At 39.7% G+C, this 19,731-nt stretch overlaps 2 protein-coding genes across 2 annotated transcripts; one reads left to right on the plus strand and one right to left on the minus strand.

Moving 5' to 3' along the window:
* Positions 1-435: 435 nt before the first annotated feature.
* pnpla2 (patatin-like phospholipase domain containing 2) lies at positions 436-8,776 on the minus strand. Its single transcript, XM_044037109.1, has 9 exons — positions 8,276-8,776; positions 6,569-6,801; positions 5,933-5,998; positions 4,296-4,505; positions 3,881-3,941; positions 3,334-3,513; positions 2,673-2,805; positions 2,343-2,474; positions 436-2,027 (listed from the first exon to the last, which is right to left on the minus strand). The coding sequence occupies exons 1-9, from the start codon at positions 8,460-8,462 to the stop codon at positions 1,709-1,711; spliced, it is 1,521 nt and encodes a 506-aa protein (XP_043893044.1). The 5' UTR covers positions 8,463-8,776; the 3' UTR covers positions 436-1,708.
* Positions 8,777-10,922: 2,146 nt separating this feature from the next.
* pidd1 (p53-induced death domain protein 1) lies at positions 10,923-18,591 on the plus strand. Its single transcript, XM_044036876.1, has 15 exons — positions 10,923-12,066; positions 12,254-12,667; positions 12,855-13,007; positions 13,108-13,159; positions 13,270-13,471; positions 13,570-13,719; positions 13,807-13,980; positions 14,201-14,348; positions 14,437-14,572; positions 14,660-14,810; positions 15,103-15,226; positions 15,336-15,451; positions 15,949-16,056; positions 16,268-16,464; positions 17,565-18,591. The coding sequence occupies exons 1-15, from the start codon at positions 11,436-11,438 to the stop codon at positions 17,809-17,811; spliced, it is 3,003 nt and encodes a 1,000-aa protein (XP_043892811.1). The 5' UTR covers positions 10,923-11,435; the 3' UTR covers positions 17,812-18,591.
* The last annotated feature ends 1,140 nt before the right edge of the window (positions 18,592-19,731 follow it).

Consider the following 19,731-nt stretch of genomic DNA (forward strand, 5'->3'; position numbering starts at 1 on the left):
GCATATGAAGCTCTTGCTGTGCTGCTCAGTCTGTATCTTCTATATATGTGTCAACACATTATGTGATTAGACACATCAAAACCTCACATGTCCTACTAAGATCCATGATTGGGATTATTGTAGAAATTGTTTCATCTCATCACAGTGTTTTGACAAAGGGCTTTCCAAAAATAAAATGAACATACTAACATATTACTTCATTCATAATTCAGTTCTGTTAGTGTCCCATCTGTATCCTGCAGCATTATGTGTGTTCTAAATGACTCAGAAAACCGTGGATATTTGACATTAGACTGCAGTTTGATCACTGGTTAAGCGCTTGTACTGTTGTCTGTCCCGTGTGCTCTTTCCATTGTAAGTCACTGTTTTTCTAGGTAATGTGAGGACTATAACTAATCTCTGGGAATACACTGCAATAAAAGAACACCCAGAAGCTGCATTTCAACTGTAATTTTATTTAATTATCAAATAAACACTGCCAGCAATAACAGTTTAAGTTAACTTAGCAAATGTTTCATATAAGGCACAAGTTGGAGCTTTATCATACAGTTAAAATTTCATCTGTACAAAGTACAACAACAATAGTTCAACTTGTCTGAAGTCATACAGTGACTCCGAAGTCCAAGTGAGATTAAACTGATCAATCTTTGATCAATAAAAAGAATCACACATTCCGTAATTACAAACTAATATGTAATTACATCAAAATGATTGTACAATAAAATGTTATATATAATTTTTTTTAAATATAAAACTGAAAGAACTGGAACTTGCATACTAGTGAATCAAGATAATAGAAACACATTTCAGTGATTGAGGAGAAAAGAGGAAAACAAGCTAGTGTTTCTAATATAAATAAGTGCAACAATGCACACATTCAGTACAAACCTGAAAACATTTAGACAGCGTTCACAAAATGCATTGAAATGTGCATAATAATACATGGAATAATTTGGCCACACGGTTGGTGTAGTGGTTAGCACTCCGGGTTCACGACCCTGCATGGAGTTTGCATGTTCTCCACGTGTGTGCATGGGTTTTCTCCGGGTTCTCCGGTTTCGTCCCACAGCTCAAAAACATGCAGATTTGGGGATTTGGCAAATTGGACACTCTAAATTCACCATAGGTGTGAGAATGGATGGTTGTTTGTCTCTATGTGGCCCTGTGATGGACTGGTGACCTGTGCAGGGTGCACCAATCACCTGCCAGCTGGGAGCTGGGATTGGCACCAGTAAAAGATGAGTGGGATAGTGAGTAATAACTAACTACCTGTAACAAACATAATCCTTCACTTCCTGACTTGAGAGGTTCATAACCAGCGGGAGCAGAGACGCTGTTTAACTACATGTCTGACGTCTGACTACATTCCACTAAAAACATTCACACTAATGTTTGAAACATGCTTCTTGAAGTGCACATTTTTGTTAGTCATTCAAGTTTGTACATGACTCTACATGAGTCCATCTGCTAAATGTAACCGCTCTTCTGTAGACCTACTGATTTTACTGTAGTTAAATGATGACACAAAAAGCTTAAGAATACTTTATACACTAATTAATATGGTAAGTAACTACCATTTCTGTATACTGTACAAAATGACTTATTAGAGTTCCGAATTTGTCCTGGGAGATTTGAATACTTCTTGGATCTGAACCTCAACCTCAGTGATTTGCAGCAGAAACCCATGAAAAGCCCTTAAAAAAAGCCCTTAAAAGCTGATGACATCTTCTGTGTCAGCAGCAGCAGCAAGTGGGACACTGAAACGACCTCCTTGCATTGTGCGGCCCTCTGTGGAGAGCATGGGAGAACTCTTACATGTTAACATCGAACTATTTGTCAAGAAGCTTTGCAGGTCCGTGTTTATACACAGAACTCCTGACATCAGCTGTGTCCTGTACTGGTCGAGATATGTGAGGATATTCTGGACAGAAGGACTTCTCCTATTCACCCAGGTGGGAAACAGGCTGGTGGAGCTAAAGCTGGATGGAAGGGATTGGTTGCGTCGCAGCTCCAACTGACAGGAAAACCTGGAGGAAAAAAACAGCGGTGATTATTAATGAAACAGCAACTAATTGTGATTCTTAATTAGTCCTAATTATTATTATAGCAAAGAGAGAGTGACTGTGACCTAAACAAGTCAAGTGTAGTGACAGCCTAAATATATATCGGTGAAATTGTGATTTTAAGCCATTTAGAGGTTCACAGAAAAGGACATTAAACACTAAGGTGTTTCTCACAACTTCAGTTAGTTATGTGGATGCATATATGATGAAATGATTTAAGTCTGTGTACCAGTACTGTCCAGTTTTGCTAGTCACAATCAAGAAGTGAAACTCTCATACCGTTTCATCTCAACAAAGACGTTCTGAGAAATGCTTTGGGAAGCCTGGCGAAGAAGATGTTGCAAGACTTTCAATAGCTGCTCTCGAATCCATCCGACATCATCTTGAACGTCTGGCAGCCACTCCAGAAGTCTACACATGAGATACACAGCTGCAAGTCAGTATTTTGTGCCATTTGAATTACCTAATTGCAAATTCCAGTGCAGTTTAGTCAGCTAGGTTGTAATGCTATCACTATGATGCAATACTTTTGGAGTGCATCTCAAAGTATGTACGTGGGAAATTAAGTCATATAGATATATATATATATAGATATAGATATATAGTCACCTGACAGTCAAGGACAGAGCAGACTCCAGAGGGAGAGTGTAGGGGAGCATCATGGCTGAGGCCATCCTAATGGGAAGCAGGTTGCTTAGCGACTGCATTAGGCTTCTCCTCTCCATGCAGGCCTCAACCAGAGCTACAGAGGGAGGTAGAAACTAGCTTAGAGGAAGTTACCATAACTACTGACAGGTTTTCCAAGCAGAACTATTCAAAATTAAAACAGAAACTGGTGCAAAATATCAAGTTGATTATGCGTTAATTCAAAAAAGAAAAATAGTTTTAGTAGGAAGTGGGGGGAAAAACTCTCAAATGATTTGAATGAAAACACAAATTAAACCATTGAACATCTCGAGTGCAGCTCCCGCACACGTTCTCTTGCATTTCTAAGCCTGTTGGGTAGTTCTGCAGTAAACAGACAAACAGACTTGCATTTATAGACAGAAGTCCGAGGTTGTTGCTTGTAAGCTTATCATTATGATGCCTATGATGATTATACTGGCGAAGTACACTTTAAAATGATCTGTTGTGTCAAATCGTTTTTCCTTTCAAACATGTCATGTGTGACAAATCACTTCTTGTGGTCACTGTGATCATGTCCATAAATTCCTTGATTAGCTCTTAAATTTTGCTTTATTTATGCTAATGATGTTCCGTCTGCTTTTACCTTTGTGCAGGGTTGGTGGGAGGTGGTCAAAGAAATGATCCTCTACGGAGGAACTAGAACTGGTCTCGTCTTCCTCTTTGTCACTTGTGTCGTCTGCTTCGTTCTCCTCACTTAAATCATTTTCTTCTCCATTACCAAGCAGAGCTCTGTCTCTGAGGGGTCCATTAAAATTAACTAATCCTGCAAAGAAAGCAAATATGTTCTTTTAAATGTGAAATTAGTAATAACACAGTTTGCTATTACATCCCAATGAAGAGCTTAGTACTGAAAATACTGAAATAAAGCCATAACAAGAAGTTTAAAAAACAGACACATCACCAACAAGATTAAGGGTTCGGAAGAATACAAGGCTAATCTAAAGAAATGTATTGATCTGGTTACACATTATCATGTTCTGATAGCATATCAGTGTGATTCACTGTGTGTTCAGCAGTAATATTTCCAGCCAGTGGTTGGAAAAACAATTTAGGTTAACACTGACCAGGTGTTTTCCTAAAGAGAACACTGGAGAAGGTTAGACCATAAACAACAAACCACAGGTCCTTACCGTTTTTCTTCAAAAAGTGCAGAGCATCTTTGTATCCTTGTTTACACATGGACTTCATAACCTGCATTCAAAACAAGTCACAATTCATCTGTCATGAGTCAGAGGAGTCCACAGAGTTCACTCCAGTTTAACTGAGCTAATCAATTTGTCTCTCTCTCCGTGTGTGCGTGTGTTCCAAGTATTACTTATGCTATGGGGACCTACATCTGTCTACACAGTCATATTATTTGGACCTGTCTTTCTTATGGGGACACATGTTTTATAAAATTTAAAGATGAAGACATGTTGTACGGATGAATTAGGGTTAGGCCACTAGTAGTTATGGTTAAGGTTGGTTAAGTCAATGTAATGTCCTCTGAAGTCATGGAAACCAGACTCTCTGTATGTGTGTGTGTGTGTAATCAAGTGAACCTACCATTGGATCTGGGGGGAACAGTGCTCTGGAGATTCTGTAGAGGTTTGAGAGAGTGAACTGGATGCTCGTGTTGGTGAATCGCAGCTCGTGTATGTTGGTCGAAGTGTCTCGGGGACAGATGTCGCTCTCTCCGCAGAAAGGGGACACAGTGATGGTGTTCTTCAGCTCATACTGAGGCAGGTTGTCTGAGATCCCTCCATCGACATACCGCTGAATGATAAAAGAAGAAAAAAAAAATCAAGGTAATCCATGGTACATTTCAAAAAGTGCTCCACACAAAAGTAAATATTAAAACAAGCTACTACTGAAAAGGCACCATTGCCTCTGGGACGAACAGATGCAGCTGACCTTGATTACGTTGAAGAGGTAAATGGTGCAAGAGGCAAGGAGGTGCTAAACCATTTAAAAACTATTAAAAACAAACAATAAAATGTTCAAAATAATTCAAGAGTGGAATAGACGCCAGTGGAAGGAGGCCAGAATGGGGGTAAATGTGTTCCTGCATATTGTTTGTTGTTTGTAGCTGTGCTTTGAACAAGCTACAAGCAAGCAAGATAAATCTGGTTAATTTTAGCACAGAGGGCATTACAGTCATCTAAAACAAATAAACTAGTAAATAGAAATTATTTTGTTGTTAGTAATAAATTAGTCAGAGGTAATGAGTGTCAGTGGTGTTGTACCTTCCCTAATAATCAAGTGAATCAACTGACTGATTAACTTTAATCAAAAACCTGGCTGGATTATAGTCTTCATACTTTGGTTTTTGTGTGCCTTATATTTACTGGTGGGTCTAAACATTTTGTGGTGATCTCTGTCACTTGTAACTAATGACTGATAACCTACATCGGATCTAGTGTTGAGAACATTCCAGGGCCATTTCCCAACTTATTTGTTTTACAACAAACAGGTTGAGATAAAGCATGCGTCACTCCAAATCATTGAAAGATCCAATGGATTTTTTTTTTTTGCAAAATATTGACAGTCAATCCTTTGAAACATAGATTGATATTTGACCAGAGAGTAAGTACTGGTGTAGTGACATCATGTCCTCCATATCAATCAGTGTTCGTTCTTATTGAAGCGTCTGAACTTTTAAACCCAGTATGTGGAAGCACACAGTGTGACAACAAACAAAACAAAAAAGAGTGGAAAACAGAGTTTTTTTTGGAATTAAAGCCACTGATGACAGAAGTGGACAAAACAACTTTAAAGCCTGAGCCAACATGGTCCCAACTGGATCTGCCCTCTTAAATTTTGGTCACATGCCCTAGATACACACAAACACAAGTGAACTGTTAAAACCCATCACAAAGGGCACAGAGGAAGGGTGGGAGAGCTGGTGTTGCCCAATGACATTACCCAGAAAACCTTTGTGCTAGAAACATGTCCAGCAAAGTACACAAGTGCTACTTCCTTCTTTAGTGTGAGACCTCAGGCAAGCACTGAGGAATTGTCTAGAGGAATTGTATAATTTATCGTTTCCACATGTTCCATTAAGAACAAACATGTTCTTGAGGAAGGGAGGGCTCTGACAGGGGCAGATACAGAAACAAATAGCCAGAAGTAACATCAACAAAACAAAAAACAATTGAGAACATTCAGTAGAGCAAAGCTGGAATCGTAGTAAATGTACTCACCACTCCTTGCAAAGTAGGAGGTATAAAGCCACAATACACTGGGATGTAGGCACTGCAGACACACGCCTGTTTAAGAAAAAAGAAAATGAATAATAATATGAGATAATTTAATGATATAATATACAGGTCTCATACATGGAATTAAGCTCAAACGTTGTGAAAAAAATACTGAATAAAGACATAAACAAGGAAAAGAGTGAAATGAAAACAATCACCCTGTAACCATTAACACTGAATGACACAAAATAATCACATATTATGGCTGGTCAATACAGTTACATTATTGTAAATAAAGTTTTTATTCTACCACTTGCAAAGTTAATATTTCAAATAAGTAAATACATAATAATGACATTGTCAGAAAATACTTCTATTTTCCCCAACCCATATTTTTATTTTCCAAACATTGTTGTTCAAACTCCACTGATTTAGAGGTGGGGGTTTTTCTTGCCTTCAGCCAAATAATTAACTATTTGTTTTTGTGTTATAATCATCGATCATATCCTTCATCATCACAATTATGTTTTCTAAACGTTTTATCACCGTTTTATCATTTTTATCATATTAGTAGTGTTCTGGTATAAAATCAAGTCTGTCTTCCTCTACACTGTGAAACATATAGAGCATAGTGCACACCTGTACTAGCTCCTCCTTGTTGTTGTAATGAGATACCAGGACATTTTCTCCATCTGCCACACGGGTGAGAGAGATCCCTAACCTCCCACTGGCCCGTTGGTGACAATCAGCTGGCAGAGTGCGGCGCAGCATGTGACGCACGATCTTCACCAGATTGAAGGAGGGATGCATGGGTCCAAGGAATCTCTTTCTTGCCTCCTTGGAAACATCGATGATGCTGGCACCAGCCTCTCCTGTAAAAACACTACATATCAGTCAGTGTGAAATTATTTCAATCACTTACAGTGTTTCTGTTATATTGTAATCCAGAGGAAAGAAGAATGTTGCCTGTTTAAAGTAAGGCTGCACAATTAATCACAAAGTACTTGAAAGTACAGTGTGATCAGGTGCAATATCCAAATTTAGAGACACTATTAAATGAATATATGTGTACAAATCAGAATTATGAACAGATAACTGCAGTGTTGCAGAGGTTTCTCCAGGAGCCAAAATCTTGACCCTCAAATCAGGCAACATGTGTGTTTGTTAGTCAAATCATCATCATTTAGATTTATTTCTGTGAAAATGACAATGAAGCTACAATGTAAAAAAATGATCAGAAATAATCACATTATGCTTTTTTTGTTGTTAACCATGCTGGACAGCTCTAGTTTAAAGCAGCATTATTTCATGAGACAAAGCTGGTTTTCATTTTGAAGAGCGACATTAACCTGTAAACACCAGAGGATGAACAATGACCAGGTTTTCAGTACATTTTACTCTATTTTGTTTATTCTCTGCACTGCAACTGACATTACTCGGTTTAATAAAGTGAGTACAATGCAAAATATGTGATAAAATAGATACACTTGAATGGGCTACATTAAAATTTTAAAAGCATTAATATAGACTGTCTTAACCTAAAAATCAAGATGCAGACGGCGAACATCTTGCAGATGTACAGTATTAGCCGTGTTAGTCTTAATGATTTTCAGTTTATCCCCTCTATAACAACTCTCAACAACTCTCCTTGACTCTCAATTTTGATAAACTGGTTTCTAGTGTTGTGAATTGTAGCTTTCATCAGTTAAGAATAAAGCCAAATCAAAGACATTATTTACCTAAAAGAAAACATCTCCTCTAGGTCGGATTATTGCAACTCTTGGTGTATGATTTAAACCATCTCCACATTACCAATGGTTCAAAATGCAGCCAGACAGTTGCACTTGTTGCCAGTCATGTATAGAGTTTAATCCAAAATTATATATGTCTTAAAGCACTAAATAGTCTTGTTTACATATTAATATTTTCCTGATCTCTTAACCCCATATTCAAGCCCCTGTGTCTGCTCCTGACATCTAGAGGCTGATCTGATTGTATGTCACAGTTTTAAATGTGTTAAAATGTACATTGTCTTAACTTTAGTCTCATTTTGCCTATTTGCTTTTATATAGGACATAAATAAATGTGACGTGACTTGACTATTGGAACACACACACGTTTGGCAGCATTCGTAGAGAGGTTTTAGACACAATAAGACAACCTTACCTTAACCATCACAACTAAATGCCTAACCCTTACCTTAACCATCAGAGCTAAATACATAACCCTAACCCTAAAACCAAGGCTTAACCCTAAAAAAGCCCCTTTAAGGCTGACAGAGCGTGAGGACAAGCCTAAATATCCTCCCTTTTCCAAAATGTCCTCAGTCCGTTGAAAAGTACTAACCGAGACAGACTCCGGTGACCAAAGCAGTGGCAGTGAGAGCTCCAGCTGATGCTCCGTAGATGTGCCTGGCATGGTGCACCAGAAAGGGAGCCTGCTCCAGCAGACAGCTGGCCACACCGACGTGGTAGATCCCCAGGAAGCCGCATCCCGCAAAGGAGATGTTCCACGGCGAGTCTAACGGAAACATACCGGTGACAGTGCGCAGATAATGTGAACTAGTGGGTTATCGATGTATCACAAACTCTGTATTTACGACTGAAGCTAACCACGTTTCACTTCTTATCTCAGGTGTAGTCTCTCTCTACATGACTGTCTCTATAACGTTTCGAGCTAGCTGTTTTAGGTTGAAGCTAACGGCACAAGTCACGTTTTTCGCTGCAGGTTAAAGTCGCTTGAGTTACATAATAATACGGAAATGACCTCGAGGTGAAACCAAACTGTGGGTTGTTGTTGTTGTTGTTGTATTACATACTTCCCCGTGGTGTGCTGGAGGAGGCGCAGAGTTACACTCATTTAACCAAACACAGTCAACGTTGTTGATTACTTTGACCAATCAGAAAGGAGGAAGTTGATGACGTGACCAATCTCAGGAGGCGACGCTGAGAAACAACTATATAAAGTCAATGAGCGCCACCTACGGCCGATATCTGTCACTATCCAATGACTCCTTTGGTCAACAATAAAAACTAGTAACAATTCCATTTATGTTTATTTAACACATTAAAACAGTGACTCACATGTATATTAAGTCTTTAGAAACTTAAAACAGTGTCAAATTGTGGTTAAACCGTTACATGTGTCATTAAGAATTGTCTTTAGACAACATTTAAAAGCAGAGACAAAAAGAGATAAAAACTGAAAAAGAAAAAAGAGATAAAAAAATAAGAAGAACCCATCCAGTTTAGTGGGTTTTTTTTGTCATAAAAAGGATTGTTGTCCAAAGCAAGACTTGGTTTTGGAATGTGTAGTTTGATAGTGTGCTATACAGGATGCAGCAGTAGACTTAGATATATGTTTTATAAGATATAATGACAGAGGAGAGTTTTATAAATGAGTGTAAACCAATGAATACTACAACGAGTGGGGAAAAGGACATTTGACCTGTGAATAAAGCAGATGGTGGTGAGTTCTGACTGCAGTAGAGTTGAAAAGTGTGTTCAGTTTATGGACTAATCAAATAACTATTGGCAGCAGATGCTTCGACCTTTGATTATAACATGTCGACATGATGTGATGTCATGAAATCTCCTGGAATTATGACATTCAGAATTGAATTAGTAATAATTTAGTTGTGTATATCTACAGCTGAGTTAAAGACATCTGCTATAAAAAAAAACACAGTAATGGAGGAAAAATGACTGTGGATATGTGAAAATTGGTCATTTGGCTAAGAAGTGAATGTTGTATATTATCTGTAATACATGTACATTACAATTTAGCTCATTAAATGTTGAAACAGCTGGCACCCATACAGTGAAAAGCACCATGTACCCATGACACAGAAGCTTTTATTATTTAACTCCCAAAAGCAGTGCATGCTTGGTCCAACATAAGCTACTTTACACGATGTGCAATCGTGTAAAGAACTGTTAAATACTAATAAAGTCATTCTAAATTTAGAGACAGATGCAGTTAATACAGTGTGTAGGGTCTCCTAATACCCTACATACTGTACTCGGCTGTACTAAACTAGGCTCCATTGGGACTCACACTAGATTTTCCAACTCTGCAACACTGGCTGACTTATTGTTCTGGTCTTGCAACGTTTTCCTAGAACGAGTCTGTACCATTGTAGATTTGAGAAACTGATTAATAAAGGGGGAAATATGTTCTGATATAAACAAAGATGTACATTTCTGGCTTATTTGTAGCTTTTTATCAAGAAATAGTGATGCAATCGCTGAGTCTCTTGTGTGTAAAGCATTCAACAATAACAAGAACATGTTTCTGTGAATGTCTTCCTCGAATAAGCTCTTCACAGAATTGAAAAGCAAGCGGTCACATTCTGCAGTTTTTGGCTGTGACACAATACGAGTCCTCAAAGAGCTCATCTGTCAAAACAACTTGTCTTTTTTGTGTCTATTCTATACCATGACACACTGACATTCAGTGACAAAAACCAGCTCATTAAATGACAAAATTCTCCAAAAGTTCAAGATACTCAGTAACCATAAATGTGGCTTTGAGGCGAGAATGTATTCAAAATTATAATTAGAGGTTCTAAATAATGAGGAAAAAATACATACATACATATATACATTAATTCATTCATACATACATACATGTGGAATAAGGACAAATAATGTCCTTATCAATTTTTTTCTTCATCCTTTTATTTAATGTCCCTCTGTCAGAAAGCCCAAGTGCAAATACAATGAGAATCAGGATTACAATTACAATTTAATTTATTCCATAGAACACCTGTCATTGCCTTAATCTGAGTAAAAGACAATCAAATGTACAAATATGCGGTTCAACTTCAAAAGGCGGTGTCTAAAAGATAAGAAAAGTGAAAATTATACAATATCACACATAACTGCTCTTGGTTGTAATAATGTTAGTGTAAACAGCGCCGCTCAGTGGCCGATCAGGAACTGACAGCAGTGACACGTTCAGCACAACGGTCCCGCCCTAAATTGAAATTTTGGCGGCGCGAGCATCGTATCGCTCGGTCTTACACAAAACAACAGCCAGGCAGGCGGGGCTTGTTTTGTTTAAACGTGATATAATTGGAGATTAGACTCCGCCCGTCTTGAACCGGTGGACGCTGTGAGAAAAGCAAACGAACAAATGTGACGCAAACGTTTTTCTTCAAAATCAGTCAGGAAGTAACACAGCGGAGGGAGAGACAGGTCAATAGTACTCGTTTTAAGTTATTCCAGTAGCTTGTCAGTAAAACTAGTCACGGAGTAGTGATAGTATTTGAACCGCACAGTCCAGATATGTAATTAAACAACTAACTTTTACATAAATGGCGAGGCCATGTCATAGTTTTGTCTTGCTAATAGCTATTGTAGTTTTCTCCTCTGTATTTAACTCTGTCTGGCTGTAGTGATAGTGAACGTATATTGACAGAATGTTTTAGACAAACCATGCGGAAAGAGAAGCTTTCGGACATTCGTGGACCCGCAGCAGGTGACGGTGAGAAACGGTGGCTTCAATGGACAGAAGCAGAGCTAAAGGAACAGTCCCTGATGAAGAGGATGGAGAACAGGCAGACGGGTCCGAGGATGAAGAGGTGGAAATGCCAACATCCCATGCTGGAGTACCAGAGACTTCTGTGGACACTTTGGTTGTGAGTTTCTGGACAGAACTTCATCAGGATCAGGACAAACTAAAGAAGAAGACTGAACTAGGTGATGTGATAGCTGAAGGCAGAATGGAGGTCCTGGATCCAGAGATGGAGGAGACCTCACCTGCTCCATCTGTGTCTCCCATCAGTCTCATGGACACCTGTGCTCCCTCTATATCCAGCCTCTCCTCTGCCTCATACTTATCGTCCAACCACCATCGTAACAATGTTTCCTCATCTTCCTCCTCTTCTTCTGTCTTATCCCTAACTCCTCCCTTGCCTCCCTCTGTGGAGCTCTCAGCTGTGTTGACTGACACCAGGTTGTCCCTGGATGTGTACCTGGGAGGAGCAGCTGCACTGTCCCTGCTGTGGGCATCCATCCCAGAGCAGCTGAGCAGCCTCCAGTACCTGAGACTGGGCTCAGAAGATAAAGCAGGGCTGGACGGTGCCCTGGATGTTCTGCCTCATCTGACAGAGCTGCGCTCACTGGCTATAAGGGGTATTTTTTCCATTAATTTACAGTGGTATCAGATGATTGTTGGTAGAAATGTGTTTTTTTGTTGTTGTTAGCCATTAAATATTTCACAATAAAACGTTTGTTGCAGTAAATGTTGAATATGTGATAATCTGGTATTCATCTCTGTGTTTTGGTTTGCTCCTGACTTAACTTTTCTCTCTCTTTAAAGGACACTGCCTTTACGACTCACAAGGTGATCCTCTGCCTGGCTTACTCACCACTTTGCCCAGAGATTTTTCCTCCCTTTCTCATCTCGTGCACCTGGATCTGTCCTTCAACCAGCTCACCTGTCTGCCATCCTCCCTGCTCAGCATTTCCACGCTGACATCCTTGCTCCTCTGTCACAACCGCCTTGCGGCTCTGCCTCCTGATATAGGCCTGTTCCCCTCCCTCAGCTACCTCTCCCTCCTGGGAAATGAGCTTGTTTCTCTGCCTGCAAGTGTGGGTCAGCTGAAAGCACTTCACACTCTGGATGTTTCACATAATTGCCTCCAGCATCTACCGGATGAAATTGGTTCCCTGGTGGAGCTTGTTAAGCTAGAACTGTCCTACAACAAGTTGAAACAACTGCCAGAGACCATGGGTAAGGATGATAGGGTGTGTTGGTGTGTTAGGAAAAACAAGTGACAACTAGAGAATTTCTGTCAAGGCTGCTCAGTTTCTCTCAGTGTCAATACACTCAAGAATAGATCACAACAACATAATGTTGGAATAACTTCATTAGAGTTCTTGTTTGAAGTGAACATTATTAATGCATTATTGTTGCCCAGGTTCTCTCCTTTCGCTCAGAGAGCTTGTTATCTACAGCAATGAACTCCGTCTGATCCCAGACTGCCTAAACAAACTGCCTGGGCTGAAAATTGATAAGCGTGACAATCCTTTGGGACAACCGCGAACCCCTCCACCTTTGTCTCCTACACCTGGTGAGTAGAGACAAACTGTTCAAATAATTTTTAGTGTAAAGTCATTCGATAAATGCTGTATGTGATTTAGTCTCAGTTACATTATTGGTTTTCTTACCAGATCGACCTGAAACATCAATCCCAGAGTTGCACCTTGGATTTAATCAACACAGGTACAGTGCCACTCTCAGAATGAAAATATCTTGTCATTCTCGTCAGTGTATTGTTAGTTGGTGCATTTTGATTAGTTTTAGACTAAAGATGTTCTTCTTTTGCTCTTTAGTTTCTGTGTATCGTCTGCTGGATGTCATGTGTTTCTCCCAGGGGGGGCTGAGCTGCTGTTCCCCCCAGGCTGTGTGGTGACGACCACAAGACTGGAATGGATTGAGAAAAGGCCAGAGAGGAAGTGGGTGTGGTTGGAGGAGCATGACATCCTACTGAGTCGTCCTCTTGAGCTAAGGCCACATGGAATCAAATTTCTTATGGTGCGTTCACATTAATGGCATATTCACATCTATAAGCACACTGTTTTTTTTCTGCCTGTGCATAATGTAAATGTACTCAAACTTAAAACCCCCAACAGCCTGTGGAGGTTTGTGTGCCATATCATCGAACAAAAAGAAAAGAGGTGGTTGTGCGCAAGTTTGATGGACATTCATGGATCACTCTGCCCACTAATCTCAGGAGGGGGAGCGAGAGCCATAGCAGTCACCCTGGAGGTCGTCTCGCCAGGGTAAAAAAACAACATACTATTACAGTCTGCATCATCAAGTTTTTCCCCGTTTACGTTTTAAAAATAAATCACCTGTTACTCCTGTAGCTGGCGTGCTGCTCCGTAAGCCAGTTCTCCTGGTTTATGGCAGTGTCCCGTCTCGTGAAGGACACTTGCTCAGTTACACCTACTGGAGCCTTGCTGGTTTCCAGCTCTGACCCTGGAGTCAAGCTCCATTTTCCTCCAGACTGCACAGTGCAGACACGCACCATAAATTTACAGGTAGGCACGATGAGTAGATTAAGTTCACATTGGTTTGTCAGCATGGGATCATTGGCCTTAAAGGCTTAAAACCTAGTACATTTTATAGGCACTCCCATGATTCTATGCTGTGCAATACATGGCTGATCGTAACAATACCTCTATATATTTAATTTTATTTATGTATTGAGCAATGTCAATAATGAGATTCTGATTCTTCATGTTGTCGTCCTTTCTGCAGGTGCTGGAGGTGTCTATGTCAGAAGTACAAACACTGTGTGGTGATCCTCAGGCCAGAGTCAGCCCTCTCCTCTGCCTCTCCCAGTCTCCCAACACACATTTCCTGCAGCCCGTCAAAGTCCAGATTCCTTTGCCACCTGGAGTCACAGGTTCACTACACCATGTTTATTTTTCTACAAATGTATGAAAGGGAAATATCAGCATGTATCAGCATGTAACAGTCTGATGCTTTTGCAGGCCATACAGTTGATAAGACCTGTTTGCATCTGCTTCATGGAGACCCCACTGCCCAAACCTGGACTGACATCACAACACAGGTGTCACTCCACATCACCCATGTGTATGCCATTTTCTATATAACACATTTCTCCTGGTGAGTTTCAGTTCCACAGCCTCACAATATACGTTGGATTCATATATTCACACTCGCATCATCACAGCTTTATGTCAACCATTGCAGGTACTGGCTGTGGTACACCACTCGGTGCTATGTTAGTGGGGTGGCCAGGAAGGTCTATCAAAGACTGAAGCAGTTTAAAGTCCAGTTTCTTGTCCTCCAGCGGAAAACTGACCCTTCACAGGTTTTGCTGCAGTGTTTACCTGTTAACAAGGTTGGCATTTCCCCCTCTTATTGCTGGGATTTGTAGTGATAGTGAGATGCTGAAAGGTTTACAAAAAGGTTAATTTCTTGATGCTTCATGGTAATGCTATGACATCTAGTGGTTAACATGTAAAAAAGGCAATTAAGTATCAGTATTGACCCTTCAAAACAATTAGTATTTGTATTTTTTTATTTCAAGAAGACTATACATTCTAAAAAAGCATTTGCATTAAGTGTTAAGTAAATTTGTCAATATAAAATATAATCTCCCCCTGACTTTGAGCACCATTATTTCTGCCTAGGTGGAAGGCAGAATACAGTCTTTGTCAGAGCAGTATGATGGACCTCAGCCTTCAGAACTCTGTGACTTACTCGAAGGAGAACAGTTCTTTGCCGGATTTGAAAGGGGCCTAGACATCAGCACAGGTCTGACGTCCTCTATGGGATTTCCTCTTGTGCCTGTTGTGTGATTTATCATCAAGATTTGACTATTTGTAATGCGAATCTTATGATGACATTCAACTGGTTTCTCCAGACAGACCAGACTGTGTGCAGGGACGACTTTGTTTCATGTTTTACTCCAGTCTGAAGAACCTGAAGGAAGTGTACATCTGTCCAACAGAAGGACAGAAGGGACCAGTGAGGGGACAAGTAAGTATATTCAGCAGAAAATGTTTTTTTTGTTCATATTGTGAATCTTAGATATTCGTGATATAAGGAGAACGTGCCAGGGTAAAAACAAGCTATAGACTGTTCATATTGCACATCTTTGTACAGAAATGCATATTCATATTATTTTTTAATTGTTGGTTACAAATTTAGACATGTGTTGCTTCATTCCATATCAAATTTTAGGGAATTCCCAGAAGTTAATTGGAATTGTATGCATTATACACAGACAGTGTTAGATTTTTATGTCTAATAATAAAACCGCTATCAATACAATACTTCAGTGAACAGCAATGTATTGCATTGTGTGCCATTCAGTAGATATATCTGTCTGTGGTTACTCTGCAAACTCAGTGTTCTCAATGGCTGTCAGGCTCACGGCCACTTCAAAATACAGTTCTTATTTTCCTCCCATGTATCAGTTCAGTTTGTTTGAATGGCACAGTGACAATATGCCATGTACTGTACCTCTGTTACAGGTATCATTTTATAGAGGGGAGATTCCCAGCCACCTGCCAGAGGAAGTGGTGCGAAAGAGGAAAGGAAATGATAGCCAGTGGCTTGCAACTTTACCACTAAGACTTCCTGTTAGTGGAATCCCCCCACATTTCACATGATATCTGAGATATTTTTGTCTTTTTGAACAACATACAGTATAAATCAGAATGGAGCAGTTGTATACTTTGTCATTACATATTAATTCATATCCCTACAGTTTCAGAATAGAATTTGTTGAATCCCTACCTCTAAATAACACCAAAACCGACATATATTATCTTTCCTCTGTTTTTGTCATAGGCCTTAAACTTGGACAATAGCTACTGCACCGAAGAGCTCCAGCATCCTCCTCTGAACCTGGGTGACCCCGAGAGCGGCTATCTGACAGAAGCCAACCTACTGTCAATTTCTCTTCAGATAGGACAGGACTGGCGTGTTATTGGCATCAACCTTGGCTTAAGCTACCAGGAGTTGGACCGCATTCAGTATAAGCACAGGTTGGCATGACAAACTGCATTGTGTTCAGTCAAAATTCCCCAACCGAACTCAACAACCCTATGGGTTCATTTGTAATTGTTTTTTCACATTGTATCATAATATGAGTTACATTTAAGATTAATTCACCACACTGACAAGCTATCACGTGGATCCATGATATCAAATGGAACCATGCATACAGGGCCGGCTCTACCTGATTTTGTGCCCTAGGCGAGATTGCTCTCCGGTGCCCCCCCACACACACACACGAATTACACCAGCCAAATGAACAATCACACATGTTTAATTTGAACAACAACAGCAAACAGCAAAAAATCACAACTTTCAAGTACGTCATGTGATTCAGCAGCACCACATTTTAGGAACATTATTGTTTATTCATTTGTTAATATTTATTATTTTCAAGAGAGAACACACAAATGAGGGCGACTGGGAATAGAAAATCACTTTTATTTTCATTATTTAAAAAAAAAAAAATTCACGAGGCGCCCCTCCAGCAGATGGCGCTCTAGGCGACCGCCTATATCGCCTATGCCAAGAGCCGGCCCTGCATGCATATATGGTTTCTTTAAATTCAGAGATTAAATAAAGAGGATTTTGAACAACCTATGTGAAACATGAGCCTCCTAAGAGGGAAAACGCGAGTAAACATGAATAAAACAATACCCAGGGGAGAGTGACATGTGTTTAGCGGCAGCAGAGGGCGTCTACATGAGTAAATGATGTAATCAGTGCATGCACACGTGTTTGCACAGCCAAAGCCTCTCAGGAACCACGGGGAGGGAGATGCGTGACAGAAGGAAAAAAAACCTGCAGTGGGAGAGAATTGGTGGAGAATTTTGATTATTTTAATCTGCACTGTCAGCCATCACTAAGCCATCTGGGACACTGCAGGAGATTACACACAGACTGATGCTCATGTGTTCCTCCCCCTTCTCCTAACACTCAGAAAACCTCTCATTACTCATCATGGAGGAGAAGGAAAAGTGATGCATCATGTAAAAATCTATGTGTATATAATGTGTTTTGCAGGTTTTGTTGATCACTGCAGCTGGAGTGTGGTAAAATGTCTTGTGTATGTCCTTTACTCTCCCACTAGGGACAACCTGGCAGCGTTGGTGCTGGACATGCTGTTCCACTGGGCTCGGGGACAAAGTAATACGGGACCTGGGGTAGTATCAAAGCTGGTGGCCGCTATGATGGAGAGTGGCAGGAGAGACATTGCGGATGAGATTGAGGATATAGTCAGTATAGGACGGAGAAAGTACTCACAGTCTCTGCGGAGACTGGGCCTGGAAGCAGAGAGCTCATCCCTCGAAGAAAACTCGGCAGCAGCTGAGCCGTAGCTGGTTACAGATGGCTGTCTTACACTTGAGCGATCCGTTTGTTTAAAATGCGCCCCATCATTTCATCCTGCTGTTGCAACAACTGTCTGGGAATACAAAACTCTGTGTTTAACCGTTATGAGTGTCAGCTACCAGCTGGCAGCACCTTTCATAAACCTGGAGAACAACAAGAAAAATGGACGGACATCTGAGGATGATATCCTGTCACTCTGTTCCCCTTTTTACACGTTTTTTGTATTGTCTTTGTATGTAAGACCAAAATGTAGCAGTGTATTTCTGCCAGGAGCAGAAATAATTATGTGACATAATGTTTTATTAAAATACTAAAGGGAAGTCAAATGTGGGAGATAACAGGTGACTGTATCATACTGTAGTTTTATTGAGTAGCTCATAATCAAGACAAGGCTGAGACATAGCAAGGGAAATGTTGACTTACCAGCACTTCTTTTTAGTTTAATCAATTAGATCATCAGTCGTCCATTAATAAACCATCAATCCTATTTATTTCTAACATAAAGATTTTATCCACAATTCAACATTTCCTCCGTGCAAAATGGCCTCCCTTTAATTCATGCATATTGATTCAGGACCGGGAAGAGATGGAGCAGAACACTGGAAACTGTGTGACAGTCTCAATAATGTTTGATTAAATTTCCTTCTTCCTTGTGTGCCTTTGGTCACTGAGCAACCAGTTTAGCTGCAGCACCAACTCAGTGACACATGATGTCTCTATTTCATTGTATGAATCTGTCTACAGAGTAAAACCGATGTGAAAAAGTACTGCATGTTTTTCCTGTGTTTGATTAAGTTCCTGTTGTAACTCTTTTTTTTTTTTTTTAAATCAAACTGTAAAGCAGTCTTTAAGGTGCCATGCAGGACAACAGACACAAGTTTGTGGGAGTAGGGGATACCAATGTTATAATAGGTTTTTGTTTTTAAAATGAGTTAGTTTTCAGTTTTTAGAGAGGGTTTGCTAGTTTTTATTAGTTTTACTTTTTGTAAATGCTATTTTAGTTTTTATTTTACTTTTTTTTAGTATGGAGTATTTGCCAGGTGCAAGATTTAACCCTTAGTACTCACACAGCACAGATCTGTGCCGCAGGTGCACCCTTGGTAAATTGCCGTGGCAATAATATACAGCTAAAATAAAAAAAAAATACACTTCATATGAACCCAAAAGCCTTATATATGAAATAAAACAAAAACTAAACACATTTTTACAACAAATTTAGTTAATTTTGTAAACACACAATTTAGTTTCAGGAAATTATCACTTTATTTTTAAGGAGGAGTTTTTATTTTTATTTCAGTTAATGAAAAGTTTTTTCAATTTGAGTTTTTGTTATTTCATTTAGTTTAACTATAATAACCTTGGAGGGTACATGACTGGAGGTCAGTTGTCTGAAGGGAAATGGGACTGAAATGTTTGGGAACCACTGGTCAATATTATCATTATTAGAGATTAATTGGAACGTCAGTATTATTGATTAAATTAACATATTAACATACTCGTGTATGTTCAAGGTCTTTTAAAAAAACATTGTGTTAATACATTTTCAGTTTCATACACAAGCTGCACAAAAACTGTAATAAAAAAATGCAGGTTCTTTCTTGATTCTAAAATAGGAAAATGTATTTCAGAGATGATAGCAGATACGCACAATAATCTGCTCTCATAAAATAGATCCATACAGCAGTGAGCAGCAGCCACTAGAGCTTAAAATGATGTTCAAAATTCAAGGTCATAGTGTTGAGATGAATCGTCACGATGACGTGGCTCGTAAGCCCCGCCCCCTACACGGCCACTGCTCAAAGATATTTCTGCACTTCTACTACTTACCACTAGTGGCCTCCTTTCTCTAATGTGTTTTTTCCCTCACCCATTGCCAGCCAGGCTCTCTCCCCCCCTCCTTCCCTCCT

The sequence above is a fragment of the Solea senegalensis genome, linkage group LG10 (genome assembly GCF_019176455.1).
Source record: "Solea senegalensis isolate Sse05_10M linkage group LG10, IFAPA_SoseM_1, whole genome shotgun sequence".
In the NCBI taxonomy this organism is placed as follows: Eukaryota; Metazoa; Chordata; class Actinopteri; order Pleuronectiformes; family Soleidae; genus Solea; species Solea senegalensis.